The sequence below is a fragment of the Elgaria multicarinata genome, chromosome 10 (genome assembly GCF_023053635.1).
Source record: "Elgaria multicarinata webbii isolate HBS135686 ecotype San Diego chromosome 10, rElgMul1.1.pri, whole genome shotgun sequence".
NCBI lineage: Eukaryota > Metazoa > Chordata > Lepidosauria > Squamata > Anguidae > Elgaria > Elgaria multicarinata.
In genome coordinates, this window is record NC_086180.1 from 12,454,376 (window position 1) to 12,471,187 (window position 16,812).

General features: G+C 40.1%; 1 protein-coding gene across 9 annotated transcripts in view; it reads right to left on the minus strand.

Moving 5' to 3' along the window:
- The window catches only part of RUFY3 (RUN and FYVE domain containing 3), a 63,378-nt gene that overhangs the window by 21,871 nt on the left and 24,695 nt on the right, over nt 1-16,812 (minus strand). For all 9 annotated transcript variants that reach the window (XM_063135544.1, XM_063135549.1, XM_063135543.1 and 6 more), the window contains 5 exons: nt 7,612-7,785; nt 6,255-6,372; nt 4,132-4,233; nt 2,761-2,884; nt 1,131-1,192 (listed from right to left, as the gene is read on the minus strand). In XM_063135544.1, the coding sequence (XP_062991614.1) occupies nt 1,131-1,192; nt 2,761-2,884; nt 4,132-4,233; nt 6,255-6,372; nt 7,612-7,785 (580 nt within the window). The remainder of the gene's footprint in view (nt 1-1,130; nt 1,193-2,760; nt 2,885-4,131; nt 4,234-6,254; nt 6,373-7,611; nt 7,786-16,812) is intronic.

A 16,812-nucleotide genomic window follows, 5' to 3' on the forward strand; every position in this document is an offset into this window, starting at 1 on the left:
TGGTTGATTCGAAAATACAAAAAGCAACAGTGGTTAAGCAGAAGTTATTACCCCGCTCCTTTAGGATCAGATAACAGAGACATTGGCTTAATTCAGACATCATACCAAACCACGATTAAAGCAGCTTGACTCTAGGTTAGTGTGGTCTGAATTGACAAACAATCTTTTGCAATCAGGCAGGGTTTGAAATGGGTTTACAAATTATGGTTCATAACTATGGTTTGGTATGATGTCTGCATTGACAAACTATAGCTAAGGCCATCGTTCAACCTCCAATGATCAGAGTAAGCTTATGAAGTTAAGACTGAGAGGACAAACCAGAAACGAAAATAAGTCACGCTAAATCAGAAGTGGACAACTTGTGGCCCTCCAGATGTTTTGGTCTACAACTCCCATCAGCCCTAACCAGCATATCCAATCATGAGGGATTATGGTAATCTTAAAACATCTGGAGGGCCACAAGTTCTCCACTGCTGTTCTAAACCATGGTTGGCATGTTGTAAGTCTAGAAGCTGAAAACAAGATTTAGGTTCTAAACTATGGCTAGCAAAATCATGGCTTAGTGTAGTATCTGAACTGAGCAACAGAAAACAAACCTCCAATTTGCAAGACTTTTTGGAATAAAAAATTACATGGGACAGATGGCAAACACGAGAAAAGCAAAACAAAACATGTACTGGATGTTTTTTTATTCCCAAAAAATGTGACAGAGGTGGTAATCAATGGGGAAAATAAATAACTAAACCAGTATTTTATCAACTACTGTCTTTATACTAGCATGGACCTTTGTGTAAAACAAGTCATAGCTGCTGTACTAAACATGTTTAAAAAGATGTGTACAGGGACACGTACGTGTATGTTCTCACACACGCAGGCTCTACTTCTCTACTTCAAAGCTAAAGAAGTCTCCATGTGACTTTTAGTAAAGCTATATGAACATCTCAGGAAACAAAAGAAAGAATCCTCACGATAATGGCCTATACTGACATTGCTATTAGCACGTTAAAAGTCTTCTGCTAGGATTATGCTTAGCGGGGAAGTAGGAAGCAGCATACAAGTGAAATTTCCACTAAAATACAGCTTCGCAAGGCAATTTGAAACACTAATCCAGTACAGAAAAAAGTACTTACCCCTCATTGCCCTTACTGCTGTTCCCATCCTTTAAGTACATCGAAAAATCAATAACTCCAACCTACCATAGAAGATAGCATTATTCATTTCAAACACAATTAGATCTCTTCTTACATGTGATTTTCTTATTAACAGAGACTGAATGCCTTGAGACATGGGCAATAATCTCGTAGATGAGCCAGGTCTATGTTCAAGTCCTCTCTCTCTTTTTTTTCTTCAGCTGCTATCCCATCTCCCAATGGCTTTTTAAACTCAAAACATTTTGCTAGTTGGCACATAACGTTCAAAAATAAAATATGGGGAAACTTTGGTGCATGCTTGCATGCAAGTTGGATCACGGCTACAGCATTCTAAGTCATTTGTGCATTTCTTCTTGCTGAGAATAAAATCCAGCTACCCAGAGAAGTTGGGAATTGCATTTGTAGCCAGTTCAGCTCACTTCCCTTCGTAGGGATCAACACAGAAGTAGAACAAGGCAGCACATCATGGCCAACTCATTGCTCCTAAATCACAACTAAACATATAGGAACAGAAAATGTAAATCATTCTAAGCTGGTTCAGCTATAGACAAGATTCCTCTTGCACTATAATTCTATGCCCGTAATCTAGAAACTAGCAAAGAATATGGATTGGTAGGAATCTCCATTAATTCTCTTCAACATGCAGGTTTCTATGCCTCATGGCATACAAAGGACCTGTTTTAATTGTTTTACTGCTTTTAAATGATATATTGTTTTAACTTGGTTCATGGTTTAATTTGTTTTTAGCTGTGTATATTACTGTTTTATACTGTATGCTTTTATCTGTACACTGCCCTGAGACCTTAATGATATAGGGCAAGATATAAATGTTTTAAATAAATTAAATAAATAAATAAAGGACCTGTAGAATATGCATGAGAGCATAGCTCCACATATAGTCTTACTGCTCTTCTCTTCCCCCGCAAGCTCTGTTTCTGCCACCACAATTCCATTTATCCATGCAAACTGAGCAAGTTACATTTTTGAAAAGCAAATCTGCATAAATTGTAATAATTTCTGCACAGAAAATAAGTTTGCTCAGTATAAAAAAGTTTTTTTTAAGCTCAAAGTACAGATTTTCCTCGAACATGCTCTGACCTAGCTCACTCTCTTCCTTTTTTTCTGTTTTTATTTACTCCTTTAATCCAAAGTAGAAAAAAGGAAAAGAAACTGAAAGGATTCTTTACTTTAAAACTACTAGTAAAGAACATAAAAGGGAAGTTGAAAGCTTGCTTTATACTTGCTTACAGTGAGCAACTGCATGTATTTTTCAAATGGAAAAATAGAGCAAAATCAAACTGTTTTTCCATGATCACAAATGCCAAGAACATACAAATTAAAACCAAAGGTATCCTTTGTATCTTACTTCTCGATTTCACAAGGCAATAATGTACATTTTTAAAATAAAAGTAGAAGAATCTGCATTCAGAGTTCAGTGCAGTCACATTTGATCTTGTGCAGCCGCCACTGACTTGCCAAAAAAGCAATCAGTCGCAAAAGCAAACAAAACCCAAGACTAGATTTATCTTAAAATTGACATTTTAATGAAATCCAAACGGAAGAGAGTATAATTCATCCCCCAATTAAATATTGACTAAATGTCCAGCACCTGTGAGTCTAAGTCTTCACCCTTCATGCAGAAATTTGCATCTATGACATTCAAGCCTACTAAAAGACCAGCAATTATGGCACCTTCTTCTTCCATCATGAGTGCGTTCGGTTCATAAAATTCACTGAAAAACAAATTGAAATAAAGCTTGTTAAACCCCTGAAGGTGCTTCTAAACAGAGGGCTCCTAGCGCTACCGATCAAAAGGCACTGTGCACTTCTTCCACCTTTTCCTCCTTAACTGTTTTTCTCTGGTAAAGAAAAATACAGAAGTAGCAGCAGGAAAACATGGGAGGGTTTCAATCAGAAGGCAACGACTTCTGAACCCCCTGTAAAATTCCGTGAATAAAACAAAGCGATTGTACAGTAAAAGCTTCACCTGGAAGCATCCTCTATTCCGCTTTCATCTGCAACCATTTTACAGTTGCTCGGGGCCAAACTACACAGTACAGTGAATGCATAGCGTGCTGCTATTTCTTCAGTGTTTCTTTAATTACAGGTTTATGGGGGGGGGTTGGGGGGGGGAGATTCTTATTGAAACCACTGTACATGGGGAGGGCAAATTTATTTCTTCCCTCCTGCACATGTAGATCTGCCCCCTTCTGCTTGTCTGAAACAAGACCAACATAAATTTGGAATTAAGGAAGATTTCAAAATTTTGGAAATATTAAGAGCAAGAATATATCCTTCGATAATTAATAAAATAGAATAAAAAGATGGAAAGGGGAGGCAACCACCAAGTGTTCTTTTTTTAAATGTTTTATAAGAACTTTTATTTTTCATCCAATTTATTGATTTTTAATTTTGATTGTATATGAATTATGACTGCTCACCTGGCTTGAGCAATCGTAGGTCAGAAATCTGCAAGTATAGATATGGCTGCCAACTGTGCATGCCCACTGCACAGTTGGCAGTCTCTGTACTAGCTGTGAAATAAACTCTCTCTACTTTTCATAAGAGAAGTGAGCTTGCAGACAGGGACCTGTTCATCTGTTTCTCTACAGCATCTAGCATAATTTTATGTAATCTCATAAACACTGACCTGTGACAGTGTATGCAATTATTATTATTTACTACATCTCAGTGTTAGGAAAAGTCATGTCCATGACAACCCTACAAGTTCCCTTCCAGGTACTCCAATGTTGGAAGGCAGGGATCTGAGTACGTTCTGACAATCTAGCAAGTTTCCAAACAAGATGTTTACATTCCACCCACGCTGCTATCAAGAAAAACCTTAGAAATGCCAGAACAACTAGGATGTCAGCCATGCATATAGAAACACAGCAAAAAGATTTCTTAAGAGAACAATTGACTTATATCATGAATGCCCATTTATTGAAACCAAGGTGTCAAATAAGGACAAACTACTCACCTGAGAATTTCCCTTCTATTTATCAAGGCTTTCATGTACTCTGAAAGCTTTTTCTGCATTAGTGCTAGGCGAAGCCAGGCTCTTCCTCTACCCACAGGCGTTCTGTAAGTCCCACAGACAAAGAGATAAATGTATAGAAGCTGCCCCAACTTCTGTACCCAAAATCAATAATAAAATTAAGCTTCTTTTTTTTAAAAAAACACTGAAATAAATTAGCTAGACTGTCAAGTTGCTCTTGCTCTGTGCAAGTTGAGATAATCAAAACCACACATAGGCTGCATTTGCACACACAAAATAAGCCACAATTGTGAAGAGCTCTGGTTTATCATTTGCAAGTGGTATATTGGTGCATGCCGCCCAATCACTCCCTCTTGGTTCCTCCCATCAGCATGAGAAGCTACAATAAGAAGGGATTCACCAGGAACAAAAAGCTTAGCACTATCTCTGAACCAGAACCCCTGGTTTGTCGCTCCCAAACAAGCCAGGAATTGAAAAAAACTTCAAATCCTGTCTTCAGACTCTGGTTTTGTGCAGACACAGATATAGTATTCTTGATGTGACTACACAGGTATATATAACAGCACTACAATACTGTTTCATTTTTAAATCCCTTTCCTAATCACTCATAACAGTGAATATGGCTGATTTGTTGTTGCTATTGACACTTTGGCCTGATTCAACTATAATACGAAACCATGTTTTCCCAATAGGTGAATGAGCTGCAACAAGCCATAGGTTTGCATGCTCTCCTCTTCACTTTCCTCCTCTTCCACAAGCCAGGTGAAAGAGATTGGAAGCTTCTATTTCTAAAAGTCCCCCTGACAATTAAACTCAGGGAACTGTGATTTGTTTAAAATCTAGTTCAGAGGTGAACAATCTGCAGCCCTCATGCAACTCTTGTCCTTGATGTATGCAGCCTTGTTATATCTGTGGTTGAGCTTCTGAACTCCTACATAACCCTCACTTTCTATTCCATCTCTGTGCTGCAGCTCCTGCCTCTGCAAGGATTAAGGAAAGGAACAGGAGATTTGTGGGGGGGAGCAGGGCAGAAGATAGGGTAGGTGAAGGAACCTGCAAACTTAAATGAATTTGAATGGATGCATGTGAGAGAGAATGAATGAGAGTGTGTGTGTGTGTGTGTGTGTGTGTGTGTGTGTGTGTCTATATATATATATATATATATATATATGTGTGTGTGTGTGTATGAGAGAACTGGATGAACACTAAAACAAACATCAGCAACTATTCTAGCCAATGGGTCGAAACACTGATTCAGAATTCTTCTTCACTTATGCATTTCCATCACCACACTCCACCAACCCTGATGCTCTTCCCTACAAGTGTTCACCACAGCCTCATTTGGATGTCATGTAAAACCAGGATATCATACAGAATTGTTTTGTGGTGGGGGGCTGGACTGACACCCTCTCTCTGGAATGGATGATATCAGAGGGGTGTGGCCCCTACCCCTGACATCACCCTCTTTGTTCTTTCATGGCAATGGGAATTGGGACAATCGGGCGCTCTCCCCCCTGCACAGGTGGATCCCAACCCCCACTGCCTCTCATCCCCATTGCTACCTCCAAGATTGGAGATAGCAGCGGGGATGAGAGGTGCCAGGGCTCACCCACATGGGGAGAAGAGCATCTGCTTGTCCTTACACATGGGCAAGTCCTAATGCCGACCTGCTTCTCATCCCTACTGTTGCCTCCAAGATCAGAGATAACAGTGGAGATGAGAGGCTGCAGGACTCACCCATGTGTGAGGAAAGAGCGCCTGTTCTTCCTCACGTGCAAGCGAGTCCTAACTCCCATCGTGGGTATGCACACTGCTACCTCCAATCTAAGATCAGAGATGACAGATTACTACCTAACCACTACCTAATACTTCACACGTTGCTTCTAGAAAATCCACAACCAACAGGAAAGCAAAGCCGCAAATACCTTCCACTTTTCTCCTCTTATAGCAGAAAGTGAAACAGAAGGGCTGTGGAGAACTGAGCAGGCTGCTTTCTATATGCTGGATGAGTTGTATATAGCATCGCCGCCATATAGCATCCCTGACAAGTCCCTGACCAGTATCTTGTTGGAAAGTTTGAAAAGGTAGACAATGAAATCACTTACTTCAGCCCTGGCAAATCTTTAACACTTGCTGTGATTTCTCCAGCTTCAGGGACAAATTTCTCTACCAGCTCCAGAGGTCCCCAAAATGACTTGTTTTGGCCCAGAAAAGTCTTCTTGGCTAGACAAAAACATTGTTATTCTTTATATCTGAATCGATACCTTCAAATTGATTGAGATAGTGTGGGTTGCATTAGAAATTCAAATCATACATTTCAAAAGCCAGAAGCCCCCTCAACATCTTAACCCAGTGACATTGTTCTCTCATTATTATCCCACCCCCTACTGTAGTCTGTACTCGTTTTCTTATAAATAATGTAATTATTTCAGGCAAGGATTCATGCACATGGCAGGTAGGCATGCAACTCATGGAAGGAAAAAGCCATTCATTTTTTTTTCTTCCCCCTCTGCTTACTTCCTGCTTTCAGACTTTAGTGCATGTCTCTCCCTCGTTGTCTTACACCAAAACATTTTATGTAGTAATATTCATTATAATATGAAAGTTTATCTACACATTTAGATAGGTAGGGTTAAGAGAGGATTAGCAGAGAAAATACAGCCCTATAAAATCAGTACCAGAGTCTCCACTACAGAGTGCATCTGTGGGCAGTGACTGGTTTTCTACTTTGAAAAGTGAGAGAGGGGTTGTGAACCACAACCTCCACCTTCACCCTCTAAATTGGGTTTCTAGCAAGTTCCATTGCAACAGATGCCACTTTCTCCGCATCTCTTTTACCTCCAGGCTCCATTGGTGGTGGGCCAGTTGACATCCCAGCTGGTGCTACATTTGGCCCTGGGGCCTCCTTTCCTGGGGAACCACCAATTTGACATTGTCAGGGGAGGAGGGCAATGCCATCTAGCCCCATCTGGTGAGGGCCAACTCCATCAAGTCAACTGACTGTGGGAAGAATTATGTCCCAGGAGTAGTCCTGAACAGGACATTGTTATCTGGTCTGCTCCCAAATTGATCTGGGGAGAGGTGATTTGCAGAGGGTTTGCTCTTTGCCTTGCTGCCATCACGAAGACATGCTGGAGGGCAATGCCAGAGAGAATTAGCCCACTGAAATGGACCTCCAGAGTAGACATCCAGCATAGGGTGAGAGAATCCAAGGGAAGATATACTTGTGGAAGCCTGCCCCTGCTGAGATTGAAAAAACAACTTCATTCAAAACATGTGGAAATGGTGGAAACACCAGATACAAATCTGTTAAAATCATACCCACATAAATAATAATTCTGTGGACTGCTATTTGCAAGGACAAAATGCAAGTAATCATATTCAGCACTAGCTACACTAATATTCGAAGTCAACATTGTGTGCATAATCCCCAAACAAAGTCTGCTGTCATATCACACCCACCTTTTAGGCCATGTTTAAGGCAGTGCTCCATCACTACAAAAAACTGCTGAAGAGGTGCATAGTCAGAGTCTAGTGTTCTCCCAAGATTAAGAGCAGATTCAATTAAGCCCTTTATGCTCAGTTTAGCCATATTCATCAGGTTCATGCGTTCATTAGCCATGAGATAGTTGGGATCTGCAATAAAACACATACACAAGGTCTGTTAAGAAAAATGCATCTATTTTCAGTCTCTTTTACTTTGATGGAAAATACCTGAAATTGTTAATTTTTTTAATTTTTTAACTTAATTTTTTTAAAATGTGGCATTATACTTAACCTAAGGGATGCTATGGAGGCTGAACTTTGCTTTTAAAAACTAACAGCACCACAGACAAAGGAAAGAGAGATTCAGCTACCTAAATATTTAGTAAACAAAGAAGAATTTCGAATATCAGTGGGGGAGTTTTGGGAAACTTCACATAATAGTTCACTTATCTTCTCTGGGAAGTTATACAATCTGGCAAGTGGAGATGGTTTAATGGTTACTAAGAAAATATATGAAACCTGAGGAAAAATCATGAGAATTTTTTTTTTATAGGTTCGTGGTGAAAGGAGATGGAAAAGATTTTATACAGTAGGGATGGTGAGTGTCTATATTCCTGGAGGCCACACGTCTTTCAGATAGTGTTTTGGCAGGTGGAAGTATATTTTGCCTCACAAACTGACCCTCTCAAAAGCGGCTCAGTTCCATAATAAAATTGGTGCCGCCTAACAGGTGCCATCTAGCAGTAAGGGTTTCACAGTATGGCGCACATGCACTAAGACATAGGCGTGACATTACATACAATAAGAGATATGCAACATTAAAGTCTTACAACTTGAAAATGTGTTTCCTTCCTTTATGAGAAAAATGGTGAGTAAATTTTGGGGCCATATTTTTATTAATATTTGATGGGACCAGATAAAATTGCTTTGGGGCTGGATCATTTCTGGGAGTTACTAGTTAGACATTCCCAACAGAGACTGTTATTTGCCTCTGACAGATGGTTGAAGGATCCCTCATCAACAACTTTCCTCATGCTTTTCTTTCCATTAGAATGATCCTGGGTCAAAGTTTCCATCTCCTCCCTTACAAACTCTATGGTTGTTTCAACAGGGTTTGAGCATGCTAAGAATTCGTACACATTCATTTCAATAAACTGGAGCCAAGGGGAAACCTCTGGCAGATGTAGGGTCAATATATAGTTTTCTTAACATTTTACTTAGGTTTTTTTAAAAATCTAGTTAAGCTCTGAATCAAGCATGTGTTAACTCCAGAAACTACTTCAACATTACATGTAATCTTGCACATTCAGCATTAGATTATAAAAAACTGTGGAAAAGGCCACTCAAACCTGTTAAACCAACAGTTTAATATGGAAAATGTATATAGACAAACATCAGAGAAGGAAAACTATATTCAAAAATATTTAACAAGTTAAAAACAAAAATACCAACAGGACTAATGTTCAAAATTCTATTAAAAGAAATAAGGGTAAGCTCTAACATTAACTTAATCACAACAACATCCATTATCATTTGATTATCTGAATATATAAAACTCAAAGCAGAAACCATCAGGTGAATGTCTAGAAAATGTCCCCCAAAGGGAACCAAGCTAGATGTGAATCCATGATCCATGCCAGAGATTGAGGGAGGAATGAGATCTGCAGAAATGTCCTTGACCTCATTTATGAGTGTATTTCATTGTATTTCTAGCCTTACATCTACCCCACTGAACCATCTCTCCTGCCCCCAAAGTTAAGGCAATCTATTCAACCATAATTTGATTCTCCTCATTATCAGCACCGCCCATCTTCGCCATCTCTATCTAATGTAATTTCATTGCATTGTAGCAATATGGGCCTTGGGATTTAAGGTAGAACATCGTATCAATCTTGAAAGAATGATCTCATCTACTATGAAATTCTGTTCCAGAGAATCTTCCTGACGTCCATTCTTATCGCAAGGAGGAAGGAGGGAAGTTTCACTACAAAGGAGAAATTGTATCCACAGCCAAGTTTTAAGGTCACATCTACATATAAAATGTATACATGTGAGAGACTGTCAGAAGATAGCTCTGCCACTGTAACAAGTTCCCTATACTAATAAGCCTAACCAAGTCTCCTGGCACCACTCTATTACGAACCCATTTGCAAACATAATGTGTTGCAGGCGCTGCAAGGACTGACAATGAGGACGTGGGAATGGAAACAAATGAACAAAAAGCAGCATAATGCAATACACTGTCGGGAATGTGATCGTCTAAGAAATAAGCTAACGCGGAAGGCAGATTCCTTTTTTTTAAAAAAGTTATTTTTATTGCAACCCAGGTATAAATCATTTCTGTAATTTTACTTCAACTTTAATCAAATTGACAGATGCTTGTTTTACATTCTGAGCAGGTGGCACTGACACTATCCTCACGAACCATCTCCTCTGGCAATTAGGATGCTACGGCTACACTGATCCTGCAGAGTGAGGCACACAAGACACATAAGAAGTCCTGCCTGACTAAAAAGGCGGCTGTATTATTATTATTTTTATTGCAACTGTTTCTAAAAGCCCAAGATCTGACTCCAAAGCCATCCCTTTGGGCTACAATGACTGCACTTTAAAACAGCATCTCAGCTTCCCTACAGGGCGTTGTCCTTTGTTAACACAGTGGCTTCATACGCATTTTAACGGGGCTTTAAAAATATGGTTATGGTTTTTAAGGTTGCAGTTAGTGTTTGCTATGTTTTCATTTAATTATTGTTTTGCCTTCTGATCATTTTGTAAACTGCCTTAGTTGGCTTCAGAAAGGCGGTACAGAAATACAGTAAAGAAATGATAAATGTGGCACAGGAGTGCCCTAAAACTGACTTGCACGCCAAGATCCATGACAAAGGTTGAGCCAGTAAAAGTATCACAAAGAGAGTCTCTGCCTCCCGCCCCATGCCCTACTAAAGAGTTATACTGCACGGAAAGAAAGAAAAATGCAGGTGCAGCAGCCCTGGACATGAGCTCTAGTCCCAACACAAGTGGGCATGTTATGACTTCTATTGGTGCACTGACTATCCAAGCCAGCAGCTCATATGATCAGGTGAGAATCATAGAATCATAGGATAGCAGAGTTGGAAGGGGCCTACAAGGCCATCGAGTCCAACCCCCTGCTCAATGCAGGAATCCACCCTAAAGCATCCCTGACAGATGGTTGTCCAGCTGCCTCTTGAAGGCCTCTAGTGTGGGAGAGCCCACAACCTCACCAGGCAACTGATTCCATTGTTGTACTGCTCTAACAGTCAGGAAGTGTTTCCTGATGTCCAGCTGGAATCTGGCTTCCTTTAACTTGAGCCCGTTATTCCGTGTCCTGCACTCTGGGAGGATTGAGAAGAGATCCTGGCTCTCCTCTGAGTGACAACCTTTTAAGTATTTGAAGAGTGCTATCATGTCTCCCCTCCATCTTCTCTTCTCCAGGCTAAACATGCCCAGTTCTTTCAGTCTCTCTTCATAGGGCTTTGTTTCCAGACCCCTGATCATCCTGGTTGCCCTCCTCTGAACACGCTCCAGCTTGTCTGCGTCCTTCTTGAATTGTGCAGCCCAGAACTGGACGCAATACTCTAGATGAGGCCTAACGAGGGCCGAATAGAGAGGAACCAGTACTTCATGTGATTTGGAAGCTATACTTCTATTAATGCAGCCCAAAATAACATTTACCTTTCTTGCAGCCATATCGCACTGTTGGCTCATATTCAGCTTGCAATCTACAACAATTCTTTCTCGTTTGTAGTATTGCTGAGCCAAGTATCCCCCATCTTGTAACTGTGCCTTTGGTTTCTATTTCCTAAATGTAGAACTTGGCATTTATCCCTATTAAATTTCATGCTGTTGTTTTCAGCCCAGCACACCAGCCTATCAAGATCACTTTGAAGTTTGTTTCTGTCTTCCAGGGTATTAGCTATCCCACCCAATTTTGTGTCATCTGCAAATTTGATTAGCGTTCCCTGCACCTCCTTGTCCAAATCATTAATAAAAATGTTGAAGAGCACTGGGCCCAGGACTGAGCCCTGCGGTTCCAAGATTCCAAGAACTTGAGTGAATTTCAAGAGAACATAATATAAGTTGCAGTTTCACACTGCCAAATCTTACCCATGTCAAGACAGTTTTCTGTCATGCCTCTTCACAAACATGTGCAACCTCCAGTATCAGAGGCAATAAGCCTATATACACCAGTTGCTGGGGAACATGGGTGAGAGGGTGCTATTGCACCTGTGTTCTGCTTGTGGGTTCAACTGCTGGTTGGCCACTGTGTGAACAGAGTGCTGGACTAGATGGACGATTGGTCTGATCCAGCATAGCACTTCATATGTTCTTATGTAATATAATAAAGCCATTCTTTCTGGAGTTACCTCCAGATTAGACTACTGTAATATGTTCTATATAGGCAGTCCTTGAAGACTGTTCAAAAGCTATAATTGCTTCGAAATGCAGCTGCCATACTTCTAACTGGAGCTGGTTGATCAGATCACTTTACACCAACCTTGTACTTTCTTCAGTGTCTGCCAATTTGTTTACAGGCTCAATTCAAGGTGTTCGATTTTGACCTTTAAAGCTCTAAACAAATTTCAGGCATTGTCATCTTCTATATGAGCCTGCAATAGCTTCCAAAGGGAGTCTCACCTGGCTCCATCACTGCTTACTCTTAGGATGAACAGCAACGACAGTTTTATTGCAGTAATCTTTTGTAGTGTTTTATTCTTCATATGTTTTTGTTATTGCTGCCTTTTAATTTTTTTAGATTAATATTATTTTTGTCCTTTGAAGATTTTGATTATGTATTTTTATTCCTACTATAAGCCGCCTTGAACCTCTAAAAAGGCAAGCAATACAAATTTCTATAATTTATCAATACAAATGGTGAAGGGATGAATAAATGTGTAAGTTGGTTTAGCATTTCAGACCAGACAAGAACATCTAAGTAACTGAACTACAGAAGGCAAAGTTCAACTAAATCAGCATGTTAAAAAGTGACTTTTTATCTTAAGAGTCTGGCTAACCCTTATGATATGGTGCTCATTCAGAAGTGATATGCTACCAACTAAGAAGATGCTTGCGGCCTCATAACAGAATTTATTTTTCACCTTAAGTGGTTAGCAGTATGTTTTATGAAAAACAGAGCCAGATCCTACCTATATTTACTCAAAAGCAATCCCCACTGATTCATTTACATGGAATTTACAGCATCATAGAATCACAGAATAGTTGTATTGGAAAGGGCCTATAAGGCCATCAAGTCTAACCCCCTGCTCAATGCAGGAATCCATACCATGTAGGTATACATACAATTATAAATATGTCAGTCTTCTGGTCCTTTGTTGCATGGAAGTAGAATGCACTTACAACCAGAATTGCAAAGAATCCTTTAAGGAAAAGGAACGTGTACTTCATTACATTTGGGGACTCATAAAACTGGGTTTTTTTCCAGATTGTCTTTACATTTTCAGTTAAGGCTTTGCAAGTATTTTGTTTGTTTGTTTTGTTTTAGTTTCTTTGCATTGGGCTAAACTATTTTCCAGATAGTTATCATTTTCAAATATGAGATTTGAAAAGTTAAAGTTCTCTTCACTTCAGTGCTGCATGATTGAGATCAAATCACTTTTTTTTAACAATTCTCTTTGTTCATTGGAATGTGTGTTTTAAAACACTCAATGCCAGGTTTCTGAGGACCCTTGGCCAGGACACCTCCCCACTCCCTCCATAAATCTTCTCACCGTCACCACCTGCTATTGATCCTCCTCATCCTCTTTATCATTGTTACCACTTGCTTGCTTCACAGACAGAAAGCCAGTCAGCAGTGTACTGCTTTTCCTTCTCACCACCATCATTGTCTGCACCAGAGCGAGAGGCAGGTGAACAAGCAGGCCGCAATGGTGAAGAGGAGGAACAAGTCCCGGGGGGGGGGGACTCTTGTTAGAGGGCCCCTGCTGGGGTATGACCCCTCAGGAGGAGCCCTGCCATGGCTACCCTTGATCTCAGCCCTCAGCAATAGAGTATAATCTCTAGGAGGAGACAGTTACAAGTCACGTGTTTGCTTGTTTTTCCTTTTCCTGGGATTCTGTTTTTTCTACACATCCACGTTTTCCTTTCGTACAAAGTACATCTAAACTCTCAACAACAACAAAAGTAACTACACTTAATTTAAAACAAAATTATGTCAGAATGAAAGTCTTATGGACGGCTATAAAGATGGGATAAGGGCACAACTAGATGTGAGCAGGACATTCATGATTAAGGTCGGATGCCTTTAAAAAGAATAACCAGCACAGCTGCAAAGGAAGAAATCTGATCAGGACCCAACACAGTGGGCATAACCCTTTTCCCTCCCCTGAAGCACATTATTTGCTTTGCAGAGGGAAATGTCTACGTATCATATAGGCACCTTTAAGATTTACCCATTTTAAAAACAAAAAATTACATCCCTGTGAGAAAAAAATGGTGCAGTGGGAAACCTCCCCAAATGATCAGATCCTGCTGCCATGCCACTACTATTAATTGTAAAAAAAGAAAAAAAAGAAATGTAGAGATTCTATTCACAGATCTCCCAAGTAATATCTAATTTAGCCTTAACTCTGGCTAGAACTAGAGGTACCTCGGCAAATTCATGGCCATGGCCCCAGCCTATATTTGTTGAAGTAACTGGATTGTGAGGAAGAGCAGCAGTTACATAGAAGACATTCAGCCCCGGTACCAGATTCCCTTCCCTCAAATCCTCACCACTACAGTTCATTCCCCTTCTAGTTTTACAGCCCAGTTGGATGGGAGAAATGTAATTAAAAACAACCATAAGGGCATTTGTGCTGTATTTCTACCTTGTAAATTGTTGTGAACCACTGAGACAGCTTCAGCTATTGGGCGGCATAGAAATGAAATGAAATAAATAATCCCATTTTCTCCCTACTCTCTCCACATCCCATTCCTAAAATTAACGTTAAGAAGTAACCACAGGTTTGGGAATCCTGTATTTCCCTCGTAGTATCTCATTCGGTCCTTCAGCTGGCAACCACAACTCTCCAGTACATTAAATAGTTGATTAAGACAAACCATTAGTATCAACTGAAATGCTGTGGTATAAGATTGGGCTCTTCATGGAAACATCCTTTTCTGACATAGTTCCATCTGCCAATGTAGGAAGGCTGTACATTTCTGTCATGGCTACTGATACTTTATTTCTGGCTTAATTTTTCTAAAACTCAAATCTTTTTAAAACCAAATATTTTCAAATATGAAAAGTACGAAATAAATATGGAAGCAGAGAAAACAGTCACAATAATCTTTTAAAATGTAAATCCACAGAAATGAGAAACAACCTTCCAATGTTTAAGACATAAACCCACTCAAGATTCATTCTGCCAGCAGTTGCTTTCCTCACCCAAACAAAAGTTCTTCAGCTTATGGCCATGATCTACCCAATTTTCCCATATCCTTTCTACATTGCACTGTGACATGATGCACAACGGGTGTGTAGAGCTTTCTGCCAGGTACAAGCAGGTTCATGCAAATTAGTGTGGATCATCAAGCTCCAAATGCATTGTGCTGTGAAATTACATGAAAATCATTGCACCAAGGTTTTCATGGTAACACAATATTTATTTCCAAATTCACGTATTACAAGGGTTGCTTTACAGGTGATACACAAGGAGTGTTCTGACTAATTCTCAGAGTACATGTAATGGCAGCCGATCCGTTTAATCCCAGGCCTGCCCCCATCTCAATATAAAGCATGGGGGAGGGGTAATTTCAAAAGTAAAAGGAAGGCACAGGTAAGAGAAGCTAAACTCTCCCACATCTTACATCCCTGAAATATATTACAAGAACTCTTTTCCCCCTAATCAAGCTCCAATATGAAAAGTGATCCCAACAGAGGGGAAAGCATTGGAGCCAGAGTAAGGGGAGGGTTCTACTCCCTCATCTATGGACCCCTATTTTAATCAGACTTCCACTTACTTTAAGCAATGTAAATTTAAATATATACGTCTACTGCTATCACATGTGTAAACGTGGATGGCATTCAGACAACACATTAACCAACTGATTGATTAAATAAATCACTATGATTTATTTAACCCATGATGGTTTAGTATGACATTTGTGAGCGATTTCCCCACCCACAATGGGTTATTTTCCCAAAATAAGCCACCCTGGGAACCCACAGTTTGCAGTAAGGGTATTTCACCTATGATGGGTTAGCGAGTCATCTGTCACGCCGGCGTGGGTTACAACAGTTGCTTACTGAACTGCTTGGCAAGACTGATTAAAAAAGCTGCCACCACTCGGCTCCCCTCCAGCAATCTCTGATGAAACTTGTTTTCCTGCCATATTCATCTTTGTCTCTGACTCCAAATAAGTTCCTCCTCGCTCCACGTAGTTCCCAAATGGTTTCACATGTGGATCAATTCTCACTTTTCCTTGAAAATGCAAAGTTCCGCATTTATGCAATAGTGCACGTGATGGCTCCCCATAAGAGGAAGCTATATATTAAATTTCATTCCATTTCTGAAAACTTTCAAGAAGTTAGAGCTCCCCCCCCCCCCATTTTTGTTGCACCCGGGCAGAGAAATGGCTTGAAAACTTGCCAAGAAAGCTGGGATACCTGCCCAGCCATGTCAGAGGACTACAGGGGGCGAAGTGGAGAGAGAAAATAAACTATGCTGTGTAGTTTGTCTGATTGTCTGTCAGGGCATAGTAGGCTATTTGCAAAATAAGTGACTGTTCATAGCTTATAAGTCACCATGGGTTAAAATGACATGTGAACAGGCCCATGCAGTTCATTTCTGTGCATGTGCACTCAGAAGTAAGTCCACTAAGTTCAATGGGATTTACCTGGCAGTAAATACACTTAGGATTGTAACTTTAAGGTTGTCTCCAAAGAAGCACTCATTAGATTCCCTTTCAGGTTTTTTTCTCCTCCTCAGTGTCCCAGTACTAATGTTTGTGCATTTTCCATAACTATGTGCTTCCTTTTCTCAGCACTGGAAATTATGATGTTACACACATGCACTAAATGCAACCAACTGTACTCCAAAAGGTGGAGTGCCAAAAAACAACAACACCCGGGAACCTTGAAATGGGGTCATGAAATAACCATGCTTAACGTCTGCTAAAAGCAATTAGCAAAAGCAACCAGCTAATGTCTATGCTTAA